The sequence below is a fragment of the Arachis ipaensis genome, chromosome B3, assembly GCF_059453495.1.
Source record: "Arachis ipaensis isolate K30076 ecotype BB chromosome B3, ASM5945349v1, whole genome shotgun sequence".
Classification (NCBI taxonomy): Eukaryota; Viridiplantae; Streptophyta; class Magnoliopsida; order Fabales; family Fabaceae; genus Arachis; species Arachis ipaensis.
The window spans coordinates 2,211,603-2,231,873 of record NC_142438.1 but is presented as its reverse complement, the minus strand read 5'-3'; the positions used below and the strand labels follow the sequence as shown (position 1 = coordinate 2,231,873).

Below are 20,271 nucleotides of genomic sequence, written 5' to 3'. Positions count from 1 at the left end.
GTGTATTTTATTATTTTAATTTAAAAATAATTAATGTATTATGTGATTATTTTATCAACTTTTTTATTTTCAAAAATTTTAATCCTACCTAAAAATGCTCTAAACTTAAAAGATATTTGTTTATCCAATTCAATAAATGTATAATACTTCAAATAGGTCCCCAAAGATTTGACAGTTCGACAGATTTATCCCTTAGAAAAATTAACTAGGTCCCGGATTTCCAAAATTACTAGATATATGTCATATAGGTTCCCAAGCCAAGTTGAGCCAGTTAACACGACACTCTCTCTTCTACGTGGAGGTTGTAGGTGTGACGTGTCAGGTAAAGCAACACGCGTGGCGCTCGGACACATTAGTCCCTAAACATGTGGCTAAAACGACGTCATTTTGGGACACCAAACGACGCCGTTTTGAGGGGATAGATACGTCTCCACTTTTATTCTTTGATTCTCCAGACTTCGACGACGTTTTAAAGTCAAATAGGTCCCCTAAAATTTTTGTTATAAGTCAAAAAGGTCCCCGAATTTAAGTGAGTACCTTACATAAAAAAAAACTCTTCCTCTCTCTTTCTCTTTATAAAATTACAAGTATCACAAACCCTCACCTAAGTTTTACAAACTAACCCTTCATATTCTTTACCCCATTAATGTTTATCCAAATTCGTAATGGTGCTTTGATGGTGTGTACAGGGACTATTTGGTGGTGGTGTGTCGTGTATATCGCCATTGTTTGAAGTAAGTTAGGTTAGCTTTTGCTGTATTAAATTGGCAGTAAAGAGTAAAGTATGATGAACGTGCATGTGATGTTAGAATAGATCAAAGATAGTATGTTATAGGTGTAGTTTAAGTGAGAATTGTGAAGTGGTTACGAATATGTATTTGATAATAACAAAAATAATATAAGTATTTGAAATTTGTATTCTGTTGTGATGTTGTATTGTGTCGGTTGTTTGGTGACTTGATTTATTTCTTTGACCTATAGAAATTTTTTTGGATTTGGATTACCATAACCAGTTGACCACATGACAACGTATTAGTATGATCCCACTTTTGTTAACTTGAAATCTGGTATTCATCCAATTCATGGAGATAAAGAGATAAAAGTTTTACAAAAGAACAAGATGCTAGACGAGGATATTGACAAATTCTAATGGTTTGATTGTAATTGTACTTAAGATTTGTCATTTCATGTGCTTAGAACTGCATACTTTAACGTACTTTGGATAATTTCATCATGATTTTATTCTGATTCTGGTTCTAATTGCTTAATTTGAGGGGACTAATTTGACATATATATTATAAATTTAGGGCCTTTTTGACTTATAATAAAAATTTTAGGGACCTATTTGACTTTAAAACGTCAAAGTTTGGAGAATCAGAGAACAAAGGTGGGGATGTATCTGTCCCTTCAAAACGTTTGGTGTTGTCTTAAAACGACGTCATTTTAGCCATGTGTCCAGGGACTAATGTGTCCTGAGTGTCACACATATTATTTTACCTGACACATCACACCTAACCTCCACGTAGGAGATAGAATGTCGTATTAACCGGTTTAACCTGATTTGGGGACCTATATAGTATATATCTAATAATTTTGGAGACTCAAGACCTAGTTAATTTTTTTGAAAGACAAATTTATCGGACCGTCAAATCTTTAAAAACCTATTTAGAGTATTACTCTAAATTAAAAATGTTCACATTCAAATTATATTTTTTATACATATTCTCTAATTATAGTATATTTAAGTAGTGTTTTTGAAATACTTATTAACAAGATTTTTAAAATTACAGGCAATAAAAAATGTTTAAAAATAATTACAAAAGATATAATCATATAAAATTAATTATTTATATAAAATATATATTAAAAATAATTTAAATAATATATACATTTTATACATAAATATATAATAATAAATTTGATAGAATTTTTTATATGTACATAATATTTTTAAAATTATATCAATTTAATTTAATCAAATAATAAGTTCACTAATTCGCTTAATGGTGAAATTTAAATCTAATATTGCTAGTTTATTAACTAGATGCTTAAATAAAATTCTAATTGTTAATAAATTAGTCTTTAACATGTTACATGTGGATCGAATAAATATTCTAAAGAACTAGAATTAAATGATATCTGTTCAATAAAACTGATTTAATAATGATAATGTTATCAAAACTTTCTAGGTGTTCCACAGTATCATACACAGGATTCACTAGAAAATTCTTATTTATAGGATTGGCAATATATATACTACTTGTGGATTTCTAATTCGAATTAATCTGTTCGAATAGGATTATCTATTCAATTTGCTGCAGATAAAATAGAGTATAATGTAAATTTGTCTGCGAATATGATAGGGTATGGGTTCATACTCTACCCTACATATATTATATAATATATATGTAAAAGTTATGTATGTAATGAAAAAAGTGAATATTAAATTCACAATCTTTCTCTTATAAAAATTTGAAATAACCACTAAATTAGTTGATGATTATATTATTTATAATTTTATATTGAATTTTTTAAAGATTTTATTGTTTTTAATTTTAATTTAAACTTAGTTTTTTTATTTTCTATTTTATTAATATATATAAAATTTGGAATGGTTAAATTTTATAGTTATTTAAAATTTTTTTATTTTTCTACGACTAAAATCGGATAGAGTATAGTTTAAAATTTTAGGCTGATAGAATTAGAATTGAGAATTTCTCAATCCAAAATAAGATAGGGTAAAATTTTTAAAAAAATTTTAATCTATAAATAAAATTAAAATAGAGTCCAAACCCTAACCTAAACTATCCATTGTCCACCCTAATTTTTAATCTCAATTTTTCTGGGTAATTGGTATCAGTCCTGGTCTTTAAGTTACTCGCTTGATGGCATGCGTATTGCCAACAGAAATAACAAAAGTTCCAAGACGATAAGTACTATAGTGATCTAGTCACGTGCAACCAGTGTAGATGACTAGATACAGTTGATTAAGGATTTGAATTATATAGATTCTACAAAATGAGAGCAATTCACATATTTAAAATAAATAAAAATTAAAATGATATAAATGCAATATTTTTAAATTGGTTACATTTTGTTCCTATGCCTATTTTATATAATTTGCTATAGCGAACAGAATTTTACAAAAATTCTCATATAAAAGCCAAAAATGCATTCGCAGATTACAAATGAATATATAACATGTAAATCGTAATAACAAAAAACAGATTATGCAAAAAGATATAAATATATTTTATAAGTGTTGTTAATGTATATATTATAGTTTTTTTTTAAAAAAAAAAAGTTCAACACTCTAGTGAAACAAGTAATACAAAAAGAGAATCATTAAGACTAACAACTCTTATATCATCTCCGACATAGCCATCAACAACATGAGTTATTTACAACACCACTCTGTAGCAAATGAAAAGGATTGATCCATGTAATCTCTGATTCCTGTTGTTTTGCTGTTAAAGATGACATCATTTCTGTGTAACCAAATAGTCCATATAACTGAGAAGAACCCAACTTGCCAAAGTTTGTGCACCTCTTGTCTCATCGGTACAGATCTCCAACTCTCAAATTGCTCTTTCAAAGTACCGGGGACTATCCACTCCTACCCAAGCGCCAAGATCCAAGCACACCACACCTGCCAAGAGTACTCACAAGTAATAAATAGATGTTGTAAATTCTCAACCTCTTTCTTACACAACACACACAAAATATCACTCTGTTGTAGGATTCCCAATCTATGTAGCCAGTTCTTTGTATTAACTTGGCCTACCAAAGTAAACCAAATGAACAACCCCACTCGCGACGGAACTAGACCTTTCCAAATCTCCTTTGTGAACCTGTATCTCAAAAGCTCCTCATCTAAAGTCTCTTCCTGCAAAACCTGCACAAATGAGTTAGTGGAATAAACGCCGTCTTTGTCAAATTTCCACACCACTCTATCTTGCACATCTGCTATCAACCTAACAGATTGTAAGACATGAAGCAGCTGGTTTAATGTATTTGTCTCCTATTGTCGTAGTTCCCTTCTCCATTGGAAATGCCACACCCACTCTATCCCATCACAGAACCCACAATCCCCAATTACTGATCCTTGTTGGTTTGAAATCAAGAAGAGTCTCTGAAAAGCATATTTCAACTTTCCTACTTGGAGCCATGTATCTTCCCAAAATCTGGTTGATCTGCCATCTCCTACTTCCATAGCAAGGCTATCAATCATCTTCTGCATGACACCTTGCTCCTTTATTTACAGTTGACATATATCTATCCACGGGCCTCCCCTCTTCGGTAACGTCTGGGTTGACAACAAGTGATTTGGGTTCAAGCTATTACAAGAGCATACAATCATCTTCCATAGAGGACAGTCCTCCTTAGAGAACCGCCACCACCATTTAAATAATAATGCCGTATTTCGGACAACAGTATCACCCACTCCCAACCCTCCTAACTTCTTTGGTGCCTGGACCATCTCCCACTTCACTAGGGCCATACCAGGTTGCCCATCGTCCTTTCCCCCAAAAGAACCTCCTCTGCAAAGAGATAATTCTCCTTACAACCGCATTTGGTATTTTGTACAAACTCAGGTAATAAATCGATAAGCTGTTAATTACTGATTTAATGAGGACCAGCTTCCCAGCCTTACTAAGAACATTTGCTTTCCACAGACTGAGTTTCTCTTCCACCTTATCAATATTCGGCTTCCAAGTTTTTACCAACTGCGGATTCGCACCTAACATAATGCCAAGGTACCTTACAGGTAGAGATGTCTCTTGACACCCGAGTAGCTGACACATCTGGTTAACCCATTCTTGACTGCAGTTCACTGGTATCAAGTTAGACTTCTCGAAGTTGATGCTCAACCCATACATTATTTCAAAGCACCTCAGAAGTCTCTTATAGTTTCTCACAGTCTCCTCCTCCGGTGGACAGAATAATGTCATCAGCAAATTGTAAGTGTGATAGCTCTATATTATCCCTACCAACTAATAGAGGAGATATTCGACCGTTTCTAACTGTCTCACCGATCATCCTGTTCAACACATCCACCACTAAGACGAATAGAAACGGCGATAAGGGGTCACCTTGACGTATTCCCCTCTCCATTTTGAATGGTTTCGATGGTGATCCATTTATCAGAACAGAGATAGATGCCGATGTAACACACTCCGTTACCCACGCCCTCCAAGTTCTTTCGAAACCCATCTTCTCAAGCACAATATCCACAAAGCACCATTTAACTCTGTCATAGGCTTTTTGAAAGTCCAGTTTAATAATCGCTGAAGCCTTCTTCCTCAGTCTCAACCATTGCACAGTTTCACAAGCAATTAAAGCTCCATCATGTATCTTTCGCCCCTTCACAAAGGCACTCTGTGATTCCCCAACTAAGCCTGGCATTACCCTCCTCATTCTTCTTGTCAACAATTTTGAGATGACTTTATAAACACAACCAACCATACTGATAGGTTTGAGATCTTTCATCTCCTTCGCCCCAACAAATTTCGGAGCCAACGCTACCCAAGTGACATTAGCATCTGCTGGTAATCTTGCTGTCTCAAAAAACTTCATCACAGTTGCAGTGAACTCCTTTCCAATCTCATTCCAACACTTTTTAATAAAGTTCATGTTGTATCCATCACTCCCTGCCGCTTTGGAAGATTCACAGTCCCAAACTGCCTCTTTCACTTCCTCTACTGATGGTAGCACCTCTAGGCTTTCCGCTTCTTCCCTTTGTAAACGATTAACTAAACCATCCCTAAAGCTCACTCTTGGGGATGCCTCCTAGTGGTACAAACGTTTATAATAGTCCCTGACCGCTATCTTTATCCTTGCTTGATTTCTCACTAGCCTCCCATTAACCACCAAAGCCTCAATCTTGTTATTCCTTCTCCTTGCAGAAGCAATATTATGAAAGTATCTTGTGTTCCTATCCATGTCATTGGCTTGCCTTGATCTTGACATTTGCTTCCAATGCATATCCTGCCTTATATACCACTTTTCGCAGCACCTCACTAATGCCCTTCTCCTTGCCTCAGTTGTACCATCATACCGTCCACTACTAACCATATCATCCACCTTCCTTATTTCTTCCTCAAATCTCTTTATCCTCCCAGACATATCTCCAAAATGCTGCTTATGCCATATACGTAGAGGTTCTGATAGTGCTTTCACCTTTGCTAAGAATTGTGTATCTCCTAATTCCCTCCATTCTTCCTTAATTTACCATACTCAAGAATCCTTCATGTGTAAACCATGAGTCCAAGCTAAGGAAAGGTCTTGGGCCATCAAGTCTTCTGACGTCTTCCATAATCAGAGGGCAGTGATCCGATAAACCTCTTGGACTGCTCCTTAGACGCGTCTCCGGGTATGCATCAAGCCACCCTAGAGAGACCAGGCACCTGTCAATACGACTGCACGACTGTCCCCTAAACCATGTATACTTTCGATCGTTCAGTGCCAGATCGATCAGCTCCATATCATTTATCCATGTCCTAAACTCTGCCGCAGATGCTGATAGATTAGTCGCTCCTTTCCTTTCCTCCAAATGCAAGATTTCATTAAAATCCCCCCAAAAAACAGAACGGCACGTGACACAATCCTGCAATATAACTCAATTCTTTCCACATGGATATTTTCTTAGCTCTCTCATGTGGCCCATACACTAAACAAACAGCACAATGAAAGTTATCTTTTCTCACAACTCCTTCTAGACACAACCATCTATCTCCTTTATAACAATTATACAGCTTGAAGGCCGTTTCATTCCATATTAGCATCAGGCCTCCAGAAGACCCAATAAAACTTACAAATTCCCAACATGTTCTGTCACTCCCCCAGATACGAGCAACATCAAATTTAGTCAGTAACTCCTTCTTTGTTTCTACCAAACCCAACATATCCAACCTAAATTTATTTTTGAAATTCTTTAGCATACTAATTTTTGCAGCACCTCCCAACCCCCTTATGTTGAATTAATTATAGAGGAGTGCTAGGGACTAGTAACTTTTGTAATTTGCACCATTAAATAGTCATTAATAATATTTTTAATGGTATAAAATTTCATTCAATAATATGAAATTACTCATTTTTTTTTACTAATTACATACCGACCAAAATTTAATAAAGTTATTGGCCTTAAACTTTTCCTTAATTATAGTCATGCTACATGTATAGAAACTTAGATACTTATATTGACAATTTAAACTAAAGAAATGTAAAATAATTTGATAAGGAAGGTGGAAGGTGGCAAGTATTTAAGAAAATAAAAAAGAAAAGAATATTTGAATGGAGGGATAGTTTGTTATATTAAGTTTAATTTACAGAATAATGAGGCACAGCACATAAGAATCATTGAAGATTCAAATCTTGTTAAGCTTGTCGGCCTTGATTAGAGGGTTTGCCTTTGCGATTTGCTCCCTCCCGAATCCCTTGAAATCGAAGTGGCATGAGTGTTGTTCTGGGTGCCGATGGGACCCACACAACGTCAACCCACACCTGCACTTGAACCCCGTAAGCCCCACACGCCTCCTGCATCTTGCACACCGATTCGCTGCTACCTTCTCCTCCATCACTGCTGCGCTGCAAGGACGATCAAGCTCCTCCGTACAAGATGATGATGTTGATGCTGAAGGAGTAGAAATAGGTTCTGCTGCCGGAGGAACCTGCAGGGTTTGGTTGAGGACCAATTTGGCAGAGGAAGACTGCTGCTCCTTAAGCTGGAGATTGCGATAGCACTTGGAGCAGAGGCCGTTTGTGGTCGGGCTTCCAAAGAATCCACAATTATTTACGCAGAGGCGTGGAGCTTGGCACCTGTGTTCTTCCGCCATCAAAGAAAGAGCTGTTTCTTTCTGATCTCGACCGGGGGGAAGGGAGAAGGGAGAGAGAAATCAATCAATTTGTAAAATCTTGGATTTTCCTTTCCACTTTGGGCGTGGGAGGTGGGGATGGAAAATCTGAGATTTTAAAAGGCCAACTTGTTGTGCGCAAATGAAGAAATTGGAAAGGAAATAGCCAAAGGTTTGGGTAAAGCAACTAACTGGACCTAATAATAGATAATCATGAAACAAAAACAAAACCAAACGGACGGGAACTAAACAACCCTCAATACGCACAAATGGCAAATACCCGAGCTAACAGTTTGTTTTTGGTTTCCTTTATCGATTCATCAAGAAGAAAAAAGTTTTGTTTCTAAATAAATCAAGAATTTAAGTGGATATATATTTTTTGAGATACACTTGAATTTAAGGATTATTTTGCAGATAGTTAATATAAAGTAAGTATTTTGAATAATATGATCAATATAAATGATAGTTATTTTATTATAAAATCACCGTCACTTTGACTAAATTGATTTATCTTCAAAATAATATATATATTTGGTTAAAGTGGTATATCAAATAGGAAACAAGTTGAACGCTTGCCCGCCAAAGCGCGGAACAATAACTGTAAAATTACAAGATTGCAACCGCTTTCTCTGTTCTTCCCCTCTTTCGAAAACCAGTTATAACTGCCACACCCTCTTCTCTTCTCTTCCTTTCCTCTCTCTCTCTCTCTCTCTCTCTCTCTCTCTCTCTCACACACACACACACACGCGCAGAAAAATTCAAACTAATGGCGCAGCGAGTGGACCTGGACGGAAAGCCAGTGGCGGCGATGTCAATATGCATGATCGGGGGAGGAGGGTTCATCGGATCTCATCTGTGCGAGAAGCTGATGGCAGAGACGTCACACAAGGCGGTGGTGGTGGACGTCTCCTCCGAGAAGATCAACCACCTGCTGGGGGAGTCGCACCCGTGGTCCAGCCGCATTGAGTTCCACCACATGAACATCAAGAACGATTCCCGCCTCGAAACCCTCATCAAAGCTTCCGATCTCGTAATTTCCACTTGTATTTCACACAACACAACACAACATCACATCAAAAGAAGAAGCAATGCCAGGTTTTGATCATTGTTTTCCCTTTTGTAGACAATCAACCTTGCCGCAATTTGCACTCCCGCCGATTACAACACGCGCCCCTTGGATACCATCTTCAGCAATTTCATCGATGCTATTCCAGTGGTGAGTACGTCTTTCTTCAATTGCCTTATCTTCAATAACCTAAACACGCCAATTCTTCATGTAATGCAGATTAAGTATTGCACTGAGAACAACAAGCGTTTAATCCATTTCTCTACCTGCGAGGTCTATGGCAAAACCATAGGTAGCTTTCTCCCTGAGGAGTTTCGCAAGGTAACTTCTTCATAATGATGAATGCCAGAAATTGATGTTGTTCAATTAGGACACTTCTTTGTTTTAATTTACTACCCCTAATAGCACCTTTTTATTTGTAAAATTTATACACTAATCTTCCACGACGATTTAGGTTATATGACGCTGGTACCCTTGTATTTTACCCTTACTTTTTTCATGCTGCCTGCAGGATCCTAAATACTATATGCTAAAGGAAGACGTCAGTCCTTGTATATTTGGTCCAGTAGAGAAGCAGAGATGGTCTTATGCCTGTGCAAAGCAAATGACTGATAGGCTAATATATGGTAAAGAATCTACTTTTTCTCTTTTATGGTAAGCTATAATTATATTTTATTTTCTTTGTTAACTTAATTATATTGCTGTGCAAAACTATAGCTGAGCATGCGGAGAATGGCCTGAAGTTCACAATTGTGAGACCCTATAACTGGATTGGCCCAAGAATGGACTTCATTCCTGGTGTGGATGGACCATGTGATGGTGTCCCCAGAGTTCTAGCTTGCTTCAGTAATGTAGCATCAGCTACCTGGTTCTGTTTCTAGTAAATGCCTTTCATGATTTTGATGCACATCTGATTTTCTTAAAACTTCTTCCAGAACCTCCTTCGTCGTGAGCCGCTCAAACTTGTTGATGGTGGAAGATCACAGCGAACCTTTCTCTACATCAAGGATGCTATTGAGGCTGTTCTGTTAATGATTGTAAGCTCAGGAGTAAATCTCAACCCGACTTTATGAGTTGCCATGAGCTTCAGATAATGTGTATGTCAACTTGTCACAGGATAATCCTGAAAGAGCAAACGGACAGATATTCAATGTGGGAAACCCAGATAATGAAGTATCCGTGAAGGAACTAGCTGAGCTTATGATACAGGTGAGTTTTAACACATGCATTAGTTAGGTTATTCCTGTCCAAGGAAATAAAAGCTTTTGCTCATTTTTGTATTTCCGGGCGAAGGTTTACGCAAAGGTGGCCGGTGTACCTTCTTCTAGCCTATCAACTCTGGATGTGAGCTCAGAGGAATTCTATGGTAAAGGCTATGACGACAGTGATAGGCGCATCCCTGACATGACAATCATCACCAGGCAGCTTGGTATTCAATGATTTCTATTCATCCTATGCTACTTTTCTTCAGAATTTCAACCTTCATCTTAATGTGTATTTTTTTGGGATTCATTAGGTTGGAAGCCGGAGACACCTCTTGATAAGCTCTTGGATGATACCCTCCAATATCAACACCAGACATATTCTAGTGCTATCAAGAAAGTACTTTCAAAACCGTCTAATTGACTGCAAGAACCTTTTCTTCAAGATTCAGTTTTTCTTTTATGTAAACACATCACTGCTATGAGAGGCAATTTTCTGTCTAGTGTACATGCTGCAGTAGTTGAGATATTATATAGACCACAAGAAAGGGTATATCTTTAGTTTCTGTTAAGGAAAAATCTAGGGGACCAGCACTTTTTTTACAATTTGGCCGGCACTTAACCATCAAAAGAAAAGTGAGTGATCTTCTACCATTGGATGTAATCTCACACCATTAAAAACACTATTGATGGCCAATTGATGGTTACAAAACACAAAACTTGCTGGCCCCCTAGTACTCATCTTCTGTTAATTCTTTCTTTCTAGGGCTATCGTTGAACTCGATGTTTTACTGAAATTGTGCTAATGTTGAGTAAAAAGATGTACCAATTTCCAACATGTATTGGAATACATAAAGACTTTGTCTTATTATTAGTTTTGGTGGTCAGTTTTTTTTCTCACGATTGATATAACATTAAATCAAGAAATTACCCTGAAGGCAAGAGATCCATAAAGTGATGAAATTTCACACGAACTTTGATATTGTTGTAACTTGTAACATAGAAATTGTTTATTTTGAGCTAAATCGGATACCAAATAAAGTAAAGAAGGTTACAAGCAATGAAACTGACTACACGCCATACCTGTCTCATTTATGACAAAATCCATACATCAGAAACTAAATCTTTTAAGATGAAGCTATGCAACACCAACTATGTAAGCATTCCAAGAATCTTGTTGCTGAAAATTGGTTGCCTCTTCATATTTTATATCCTTCCGAGCACCAAGTCCCTCTGTTCTTACAATTTCTGTGGTGTCAGGCATCTCTCTTATCCAAAAGTGAACAGATCGAAATCCAGCTTCTTCCAAGCAATCCTTGACCTCGGGCAATGTCCACCTGAAGCACACCACTCTTTTTGTTAGAATTTCAGAAATATAAAATATAAATATTGACATACAAATTTTGATTTACGGATCTCAATATTAACAATTTTCTTCAATGAACTTAAGAAAAAAATAAAAAAGAAAACAACTTACAGCCTCCAGCTGTACGAAAATGCATGGCGAAGTTTTCTTTGTTGCTTATTCAGATGAAAATGGAGGCTAATCCTTGTTTTACGCTGAATGATGTCAAATTCAGCTTGCTCCCAGACATACTGCACATTGGTTGCTAACTTTATTATTTGATAGTCAAAGCAGAAATCCAATAATAATAGTAATATACATACTTTCATGCACTAATTGCATATATGATGCCATTCATTGCAAAAACCTCAATAGTCTTGCCCAATAGGTTAAATGGTTATAGCTCCTCAAAACAAGTTTATATCAAGAAATTTTGTACCGTGAAATTAGGAAATCTCCTCTGAAGCCTCAGCTTGTTCTCTGAAGATGTACCCCCATACAAATCCATGACAAAGATTCCACCTTTAGCAGACAAGGCATCGTGAGCATGCTTGAAATACAAAACCAGATCTGCTCGTTTATGAAGACAGCAGCAGCTGTAGTTAAAAGCACACACAATATCTCTTCTAGGTGGAAAGCCTCTCTTGTTTGACTCAGCATCTTCGGAAGCAGATCCTGTTTGAAGGTCAGATTCCAGCAAACCAGCCTGCAAATTCGCAGCATCCTCTGTCAGTGAAGTGTTCCTTAACTGCTCCTGCGGATCCATTTTCACAAGTTTAGACTGAAGAGGTTGTAGGACATTCCCATGATAGAGGGATATTCTAGAAAAGCCATCAGCCCCAACTTTAGGTATGTTGTTTTCCATGCACCAATGAAGTGCCTCAACATCCAAGTCCAGTCCTACTGCTGTTCTTCTTGGATCACTGCGGAGCCATTCCGTACTGTCAAACATAAATCAGTGCCTGGTAAATAGATTTGTTGAGACGTAACCGAAGCAGCAATTAAATGCTTAAAACTGAAACATCCTGAGGAATGATGAACCCGTCCACACTAGAAAACAACCATATCTCTTAAAAACCAAAATGCATCTTATATCAACATAAATTATATAAGTGTAAACTACGCACATGCTTAAATACGTATAAGAAAACCTACCAAAATATGTACCTATTTCATCATGTCAAAAAGAAAAAAGAAAAAAAAAATAAATCTAAAAGAGTCATTAACCAAACAAGAAATTACAAGAACCTCAATATACCTAAGCAAGGCAGTGCCACAGAAATCTTCTTGAAGATGGAGGGGCATCCTTCCACCCACGTACATGAGAAAGAATTTTTGCATATAACTTATGTCTCCTTTGGGAGACTGCATCAAAACAACGCAATTCACAATAAGCCATCATCTATTTAGCTAGCTCAGAAGCGCTAAGAAAAAAACACACGTTCTCACATTTAACAAGTTCAAACGTTGTAGCATTCCATGTTTCATTTCAACACAATAACCAACCAAACCAAGCTAGACCCATTTGACAAAGAGGATATTTTTGGAAGATAGGAAAACAAACCTGCACAGATTGTTGGTAAAGGTGGAATTTCGAAGGCATATCATCAGATAGGTGTTCATGAATTTTCATCCTTTCTTCTTCTTCTTCGTCTTCTTCGCTATGGTTTTCATCATCAGCCTCTTCCACTTCATCTGCAGGTGGAAGTCTGGGAGTGTCATCAATTTCAGATTGGTCCTGAAGATAGTAGAAAGCTCCTCGCGCTAAGCCTCTTTGATGCTTCTGCTTCTGCTTCTCTCGTTTGCCCATTCCGCCGCACCAAATCGAATACCCTCCCCCTCTGTCTCTCTCCTATGCCTTATTGTCTTGGGACTTGTTTGGACGAAAAAGATTTTTTTTCAGAGTTTTTTTTTTTTAATTTTATAAAAAAATAAAAATAATTTTATGTTTGACTTTATCAATTATCTACGTATAATAATATAAAAATATTTTTTTATTTATTTATTACAGAAAAAATATCTTTTTTTTTTTTAAAAAGATCTTTTAAAAAAATATAAACTACAACTTTTTAAAAAAGATATTTTTTATTTTTTTAATATTTTTATTTTTACTATTAAAAATTTGATAAATACACTAAAAAATAAAAAAAAAATCTTTTTTTATTTATTATAAAAAAAATCTTTTTTATCAGAATAATAACGGTGAAACAAACACTTATTCTACGTATTAAGATTTATTTATTATGTTATTTTACTAATACTTCAACTAGAAAAATAAACATCTATGACACTCTCTGAGGACCACAGAATAATTTGATTAAACGGTAAAATAAAGTTTTAATGTCATGAATAAACCTAGGATAAATTCGGACTAGGGGTGTCAAAAATCCCCAGGAGGTGGGGATCCCCGCGGGGACCGCCCCGAATGGGGCCCAATAGTGGGGAATTTTCCCCGTGGGGATGGGGATGGGGAGCGAAATTCCCCCGAGACATGCGCGGGGACCCGAGCGGGATCCCCGCCCCATCCCCGATAATTCCCCGAATCTTTTAACTTACTTAATAACCCTTACTTTATTTCTAATATAGGAGTTCTTTTAGTAATTTCACTCATTGAAAAACCATAACCCTATTGTTCAAGATTTTATTTTATGGACTATGATTTGCTATATTATATTTCTGGACTTATAATCTTGGATAAGATATGTTTGTGTGTTTGTAATAATATTTTGTAGTTTGTTTTTTGGTTTTTTGATTTTTTTTATTATAATTTTCATATGAATTTACATAGGGAGATGGGGAATGGGGCCCCGCGGGGAATGCGGGGAACGCGGGGAATGGGGATGGGGACAATTATTCCCCCATGGCGGGGAATGGGGCGGGGACGGGGATTAATTCTGGGGGCGGGGATGGGGAGCAGGGAGGCATCCCCCGCCCCCGCCCCGCCCCATTGACATCCCTAATTCGGACTATAAGAGTGGTGGCTAAATTTTTTTAATATTGGTAAAAGATGTGTGATCCATATCTCCTTGTCGAATACCGCCAATGTCTTTTGAGTAACACTTTGATTATGTTGTGTGTTAAATCAGTATCATTTTCTATGCTTATGAATGATATAATTGACCCTTCTATTTATCCTCAAAATAGACTCTGTCATCAGATATATGTGTATAAACTTTGTCGATAATGTTAAATGCTGCAAATTCCTTGGGTCACATTAATAGTCTGAGAGTTTGATAGTTTGATTATCACGAAGATGGCAAAGGAAGACTGTCAAAATTTGAATTGTGGAGCCATTTGGTCGGTAGATCAACACAAAAGAAAAGGTCAAGCTGGCACTATGAATACATCAAATGGCTCCCAGTGATAGATGCTTGGATTGGCCATTAATCATAGGCACATTTTTTTTAACACCTGAGGTATGAAATGTGAAAGCAAGTACAGGAGTGGAAGGAAAGAAATCCACTTCAAAACGGTAGCGATTCATTCCATATCCTGCTTCCAATTACCTACAATTCTCACATGTGTACTTAGACAATTTATGTATTTGATCACTTTAAACGATTTAAATCCAAAGCATTTATCATTTTACATTCGTCTAATCTGCCTAAAATAAAGGTTGGATGGACTTTAACTGTCCTAACTAGGCACTCACCAAACCCTCCTTCGAAGGAAGTCTCTGTCCCTCCCTCTTTCTCTCTGTGCACCAAAGGAAAGCAGAACCCTTTGGAGGGCTGCCGCCACCATACCAATCAAGGCAGCGGTGGCCCTCCCTCATCCTTCCACCCGCTTTTCACTACCCGTTTCCCTTCCATTCCTTTCATTTCATTTCCTATCTCTCTCCTTTTTCCATCATTGTTCTTCCCCATCTTCCATCCACACCTGCTATTTCTTCTTACTTCCTTTCTTGCGAGCTTGAGTTATACAAGTCTCGGGTGCTGGAGCTATATGCAACTGTGCATACCAAAAGAAAAAATTTGTCGGTTCAGATTTGAAAAGATACATCAGGAATAATATTCTATTCATTGAAATATCTTCAGATTTGAAAAGGATTCAGATTTATTCAAAGAAAAAATAGGATTTCAAATAATGTTGCAGCACTTTTTGTGTAGATTTTTTAAACAAAAGAAATCAAGAATTATCTTGCATTTTATATGTTAAGATTCTACGTAATCGAATTTTGAGACTCAAACCACCAGACCTAGTGATCCGAGTGTTCTCTCCGAAACTCTCACACTTTCCCAAACTGCCTCTCATCATTCAACTCTCCTCCTCCAAGCACCAATGTGCAGTCTCCACAGCGCTTGGCAAAAGGCTTTATGTGTTATGCAACTACTTTGATCGAAAATTGGTGACAAAACCAGTTTCTAGCGCTTGAAGGAGAGACAATGAACCGGCAATGCATGCCCTATGATTGCTCTGGATTTATAGTCTGATTCTATTATGAGGTTGTAGTGTTCAGTTTCCCATGCAATTTTTAAGCCTTCAAGGATTGCTCTGGATTCTGTGATAGCATTCCCCTTGCCAATGCGAAGAGCAAAACCTTTCAGCCAAGTTCCCATATGATTCCTGAATACTCCCGGGCTGCTGTTGGGAATATTTGATACCAAATAAAACTGCCAATGGCAATTCCCCCCATCTTCTCATCTCATCTTTCTATCCCTCCAAACAAAGGGACGGGCAGCCGGTGATCCTATATGCTAAAGCAATAGAAAACTCTACCAGTTCTAATACTTTTCACCAATTCTTCTATTATAATTGAAGAATATTACCGAATGCATATATAGCACAATTTTCAGAGTGAATTAGTGTTAATAACTAAGAATATTTTAACATGAATGATCAAGTCAAATTATTCATGTACAAAAGAAAATTTGAAAATATTAAAATGAAATAGTTTGATAATTTCGAATACAGAAAATTGATTATATATTTTGTTTAAGCTGTTAAACTTCTTTATACATGAAATTCAATCCTACAAAATTAGGACTCCAAACCATCAGCAAGCATGCATTGTCTAGATCATATAGAAACTTGAATGCGCAGAATCATTAAACGTGATGTGGGCGGCAAACATTCTCCTCATATACTATATATCTCTATTCTCTGTATTAGATGAATAAACACTACCCATTATTTACTTTGACTAATGCGTGCATCCAGAATAACAGTCAACAGTGAACCAGCACTTCAACACCGAAACAAAAAAAAGATCAATGAACTAAACTGCTGTGAGATATGATTCCCCGTAATGTCTTCCTACACCAGTGATATGATCAAACTGGATTATATCTTGGTCTCACAGCCAAGCTGAATCCAAGCACAAGTCGTTGGAAGAGAGAGAACCCATGAATTACTCCCTGGTACAAAACAAAAACAAATTATACTTTCACAGAGTTTGCAAACAATTCAAGCACCGCTGCTAATCCTAAATAACCTCCACCCTTTTTCCCAGGATCAGGGAGACATTCAGGAGTTGGCTTACAGATGGAACACACGAGACAATCATGTCCGATACTAATTATAATGATCAACTCATGCAACAAGCATTGGAGACAAATCTCATTACATAATTAAGCAGTATGGTGATGACAGCACAGCATACAAGAATCAAGATGCTGAGACATACCACTTAATGAGTGATCCAAAGAGGAAATGCTGCATGATGGGGACCTTCTCCAAGACCTCAGCCTTGTACATCTTGAGCAAACCACTATTGACCTTGTTCCAATTGGGCACCACGCTGATATCATCCAGCATGGGGGAGTGCTCCGCGAAGAGACCCTTCTTCACCTTCTTCACGAAGGCAATGCAACCGAGGTATAGGTATTCATTGGAGAAGTTCTCCAGTATGTCCTGATTGTGAATCGATTTCGGCTTCATGTACCTGTGATCAATCAACTGAGAAGAACCAAATATGAATGGCAAAAAGTGATAATCATCAAGACCCCACACACCATGTGATCCAGCTGGTTCCAGGCAATACACCAATTGAAGCTTCCTCATCAACTCAAGGTACTTCACAAATACCCTAGAAATCACAGCCTGGTAATCCTCTTCGCTTATTAACCCTAATCTGGCCAGGCAATACAGCCAAGCCGCGAAATTCGTCTCATGGCCAGTTCCATAGTCGATTCGGCTCGAGTTCCCGAAGCTGTCAGTGAAATAGGGCACGATCTCGATCGTCACCGATTTGAGATTCTCCGGGAGGAATCGGAGCATAAGGGATTCGGCGGAATCGGACATCTTCTGGTGCCAGGTTCTGTAGGCGATGTTGCCGTATCTTGCGGACTGCTGAACGGGAGGGATCTCATCGACCCATTGGGTTAGGGTTTCTAAGATGGAGACGATGGCGGTTAGGGTGTGGGACTCGGGGCAGGGGTCGGAGATCTTGTGACCGCGAATAGATTCGGAGAGTGCGACGACGAAGCCAATGAAGTTCTTGCCGGAATCGCTTTCGTGGAAGCGGCGGATGTCGTCGGGGGAGTGGATGCGCTTGGCCGGAGATTGGAAGGTGTAGGGCGGTTGTGCGACGGGTACCTTCTGAGACTGTGGGACGGGGGCGAGGACGATGGCGCGCTTGGAGTCGGGGTCGGGAGGGACGGCGGGGGCGCGGATGGGGCGGTAGGTTGGGGGAGGGGAGATTTCGGAGAAGGCGGGACCTGGCGGGGGAGGGGGGAAGGTAGTAGGGCCGCCGCACTTGCAGCATGTGCCGGTGATGGGAGGTGATGCTGATGAAGTGTCTTGGTTTTGGAGGTGGTGGTGATGATGTTGTTGACAGTTTTCCATGGTTGCGATGACTATACGGTGGAAGGGAGATCGTAGGTGGAGAGGAAGGAGAGGAACCTCCAAAATGATTATTAGGTCTTTCGGGCCTTGTTTGTTTGGGCCAGGCCCACTCAATTCTCTTATTTTGTTTTCATTTTAAATGTTATAAAACTTTAGCCATATCTAAGGTCAAATTTTGGGTAAAATGGAAGAAACAACCTCCAAAGTCCAAACCCAAGTGAAGAGAGAAGAATTGCAGAGCGCCATCGTGGCTTGCGTGGTAGGCATGACCCCATGCAGGTAAAGGAACACTACCACCAACTGCTGCACCACATCATTTCTTTCATCCAACACTGCTATGCACTCCCGCGCCGATCACATTCACAACCCACCACAATCCTCCAAACACCACCACCAAAAGGATTTGCGAGCAAATTTAAGATTTGCATTCTTTTAAAGTTTGTATTATAATGAATTTATTTTCTTTTGTACATGCTGTTCATTTTATTTATACTTAGATCATTGATAATTTTATTTTTATTTTAGTATTTGTTGTTTGCTTAATACGTTAGAAGTCAAATATTAATATGGTACATTTCATTATTTAATGGAACAAATTAACAACATGGATTAAAACACAAACAAAAAGAATTTAACCTACCAAAACTAAAACAAAAATTTTATAAAAGGTGAGGAAAAATAAGAAATAACAAGAGCGTAAGTTAGTAAGAAGTGTGTACGAAGAAGAAAAAGAAGCGTGCGTACTATGTTATAATAATTTGGTTGGATGTGGTTAGATATTTCACTTGATTATATAACGTTTTGAAAAATTCTTTACTCCTGAATTAGAAGAAAAAAAATATATATATCCTCGATTTTTTATTTAGAAGAAAAATACGTTTTTATTAAATTTAATAACAAATATGTCTCTCATATTTGCAAATGGGAACACATAAATTTATCTATATCGAATTTAAATCAACCTTAGAGAAATCTACATAAAAATATTTACGGATCAAATCTAATATGAATAAAATTTTTATTTGTCTCACACCAAAATAATTAGATTGGATCTAATATTTGTTTTTTTTTCTTTTTTAATATTTGAATTCGATCCAATTCGCATATTTACACATAACATCGGATACCAAATATACTCAACCAAAAAAAATATTCTTAAAATTAAAAAATTTTAAAAAGGTCAATTTTTTTTTTAAAGAACCAAACCCTAATAATATCTAAATGTAAAAAGAAATCAACTAAAAGAGAGGCACAACCTAAGAAATTAAAGAACACAAAAAAATTTAGTGACATTTTTTTTTTAAATATCTTCTCAAAGCATCAAAGAAAGCAAATGCAAAACTGTTAAAAAGTGAAGTAGAAGTAAAATTCCAAAAGCAAAGCAGAACTACAAAAGTAGATCGGCAACTAAAGCAGAATGACAATGACGATTAATAGAGCCGTCTGAGCTGAGGGACAAAGCACTGCAATGGCAAGAACGAACAACAGATATGTGGAGAGAACGAAGAACGACAAAACAATACAATGACGAGAGGACAAACGCAAAAGAGAGGAGGAACGATGAATGAAGTATAGAACCAGCGAAGAGAGCGCGAACGCAAGGAAGAGAGGACAAACGCGAGGGAAAGGGAGTGGGTGAGAATAGAAGAATGGACAAAAGTACACAGAGCTTTTCACACGGTAGACACATGTACACTCCATTTTTTTAATAAGTCATGTGTATAGACCAATATCAAGTCTATCAGTCACTTTTACCTTTCTGTCACCTCAGTGAAAAATAATTGTCAAGCTATTGAATTTGTAAAATTATAATAAAAAAGAAAAAGATTTACAAGTCACAAGATCTCTTCATTTTTTTTCCTTCCCTCTCTACTTCTAACAGAATCCTTGCAGAGAGTAAACAAAGAATTCTTCATTCTCTTCTTTTACGGTCTTTGTTCTATGAGATTAAAAAGAAATCACTCTCTCTAAACTTTTTTCGCGTCTCTCATAATAGAGATTTGTAAACCCTAAGTTACC

At 37.3% G+C, this 20,271-nt stretch overlaps 5 protein-coding genes across 6 annotated transcripts; 1 reads left to right on the top strand and 4 right to left on the bottom strand.

The window, feature by feature from the left end:
• Window positions 1-4,436: 4,436 nt before the first annotated feature.
• Window positions 4,437-4,880, bottom strand: LOC148569658 (uncharacterized). The gene has a single exon (XM_088509646.1). The coding sequence runs from the start codon at window positions 4,878-4,880 to the stop codon at window positions 4,437-4,439; it is 444 nt and encodes a 147-aa protein (XP_088365772.1).
• A 2,381-nt stretch (window positions 4,881-7,261) lies between these two features.
• Window positions 7,262-8,150, bottom strand: LOC107634131 (zinc finger A20 and AN1 domain-containing stress-associated protein 3). The gene has a single exon (XM_016337707.3). It carries the CDS (start codon window positions 7,833-7,835, stop codon window positions 7,368-7,370), a length of 468 nt encoding a protein of 155 aa, XP_016193193.1. The 5' UTR covers window positions 7,836-8,150; the 3' UTR covers window positions 7,262-7,367.
• Window positions 8,151-8,382: 232 nt separating this feature from the next.
• On the top strand, window positions 8,383-10,995 carry LOC107632395 (UDP-D-apiose/UDP-D-xylose synthase 2-like). 2 transcript variants are annotated; one of them, XM_088509969.1, is made up of 10 exons: window positions 8,383-8,883; window positions 8,977-9,069; window positions 9,139-9,240; window positions 9,431-9,545; window positions 9,637-9,770; window positions 9,855-9,956; window positions 10,036-10,128; window positions 10,213-10,348; window positions 10,436-10,682; window positions 10,857-10,995. In XM_088509969.1, exons 1-9 carry the CDS (start codon window positions 8,620-8,622, stop codon window positions 10,543-10,545), a joined length of 1,149 nt encoding a protein of 382 aa, XP_088366095.1. In that variant the 5' UTR covers window positions 8,383-8,619; the 3' UTR covers window positions 10,546-10,682; window positions 10,857-10,995. The 2 variants fall into 2 exon arrangements, with proteins under 2 accessions (XP_088366095.1, XP_088366094.1); XM_088509968.1 differs by lacking the exon at window positions 10,857-10,995 and having other exon boundaries at window positions 8,524-8,883; window positions 8,977-9,240; window positions 10,436-10,669.
• An 81-nt stretch (window positions 10,996-11,076) lies between these two features.
• On the bottom strand, window positions 11,077-13,837 carry LOC107629332 (S-adenosyl-L-methionine-dependent methyltransferases superfamily protein). The gene is made up of 6 exons (XM_016332099.3): window positions 13,682-13,837; window positions 13,031-13,332; window positions 12,725-12,831; window positions 11,906-12,407; window positions 11,599-11,717; window positions 11,077-11,458 (listed from the first exon to the last, which is right to left on the bottom strand). The coding sequence occupies exons 2-6, from the start codon at window positions 13,274-13,276 to the stop codon at window positions 11,260-11,262; spliced, it is 1,173 nt and encodes a 390-aa protein (XP_016187585.1). The 5' UTR covers window positions 13,277-13,332; window positions 13,682-13,837; the 3' UTR covers window positions 11,077-11,259.
• A 2,531-nt stretch (window positions 13,838-16,368) lies between these two features.
• LOC107629333 (phosphotyrosyl phosphatase activator (PTPA) family protein) lies at window positions 16,369-18,372 on the bottom strand. The gene is made up of 2 exons (XM_016332100.3): window positions 17,093-18,372; window positions 16,369-16,823 (listed from the first exon to the last, which is right to left on the bottom strand). The coding sequence occupies exons 1-2, from the start codon at window positions 18,250-18,252 to the stop codon at window positions 16,817-16,819; spliced, it is 1,167 nt and encodes a 388-aa protein (XP_016187586.1). The 5' UTR covers window positions 18,253-18,372; the 3' UTR covers window positions 16,369-16,816.
• Between the last annotated feature and the right edge of the window lie 1,899 nt (window positions 18,373-20,271).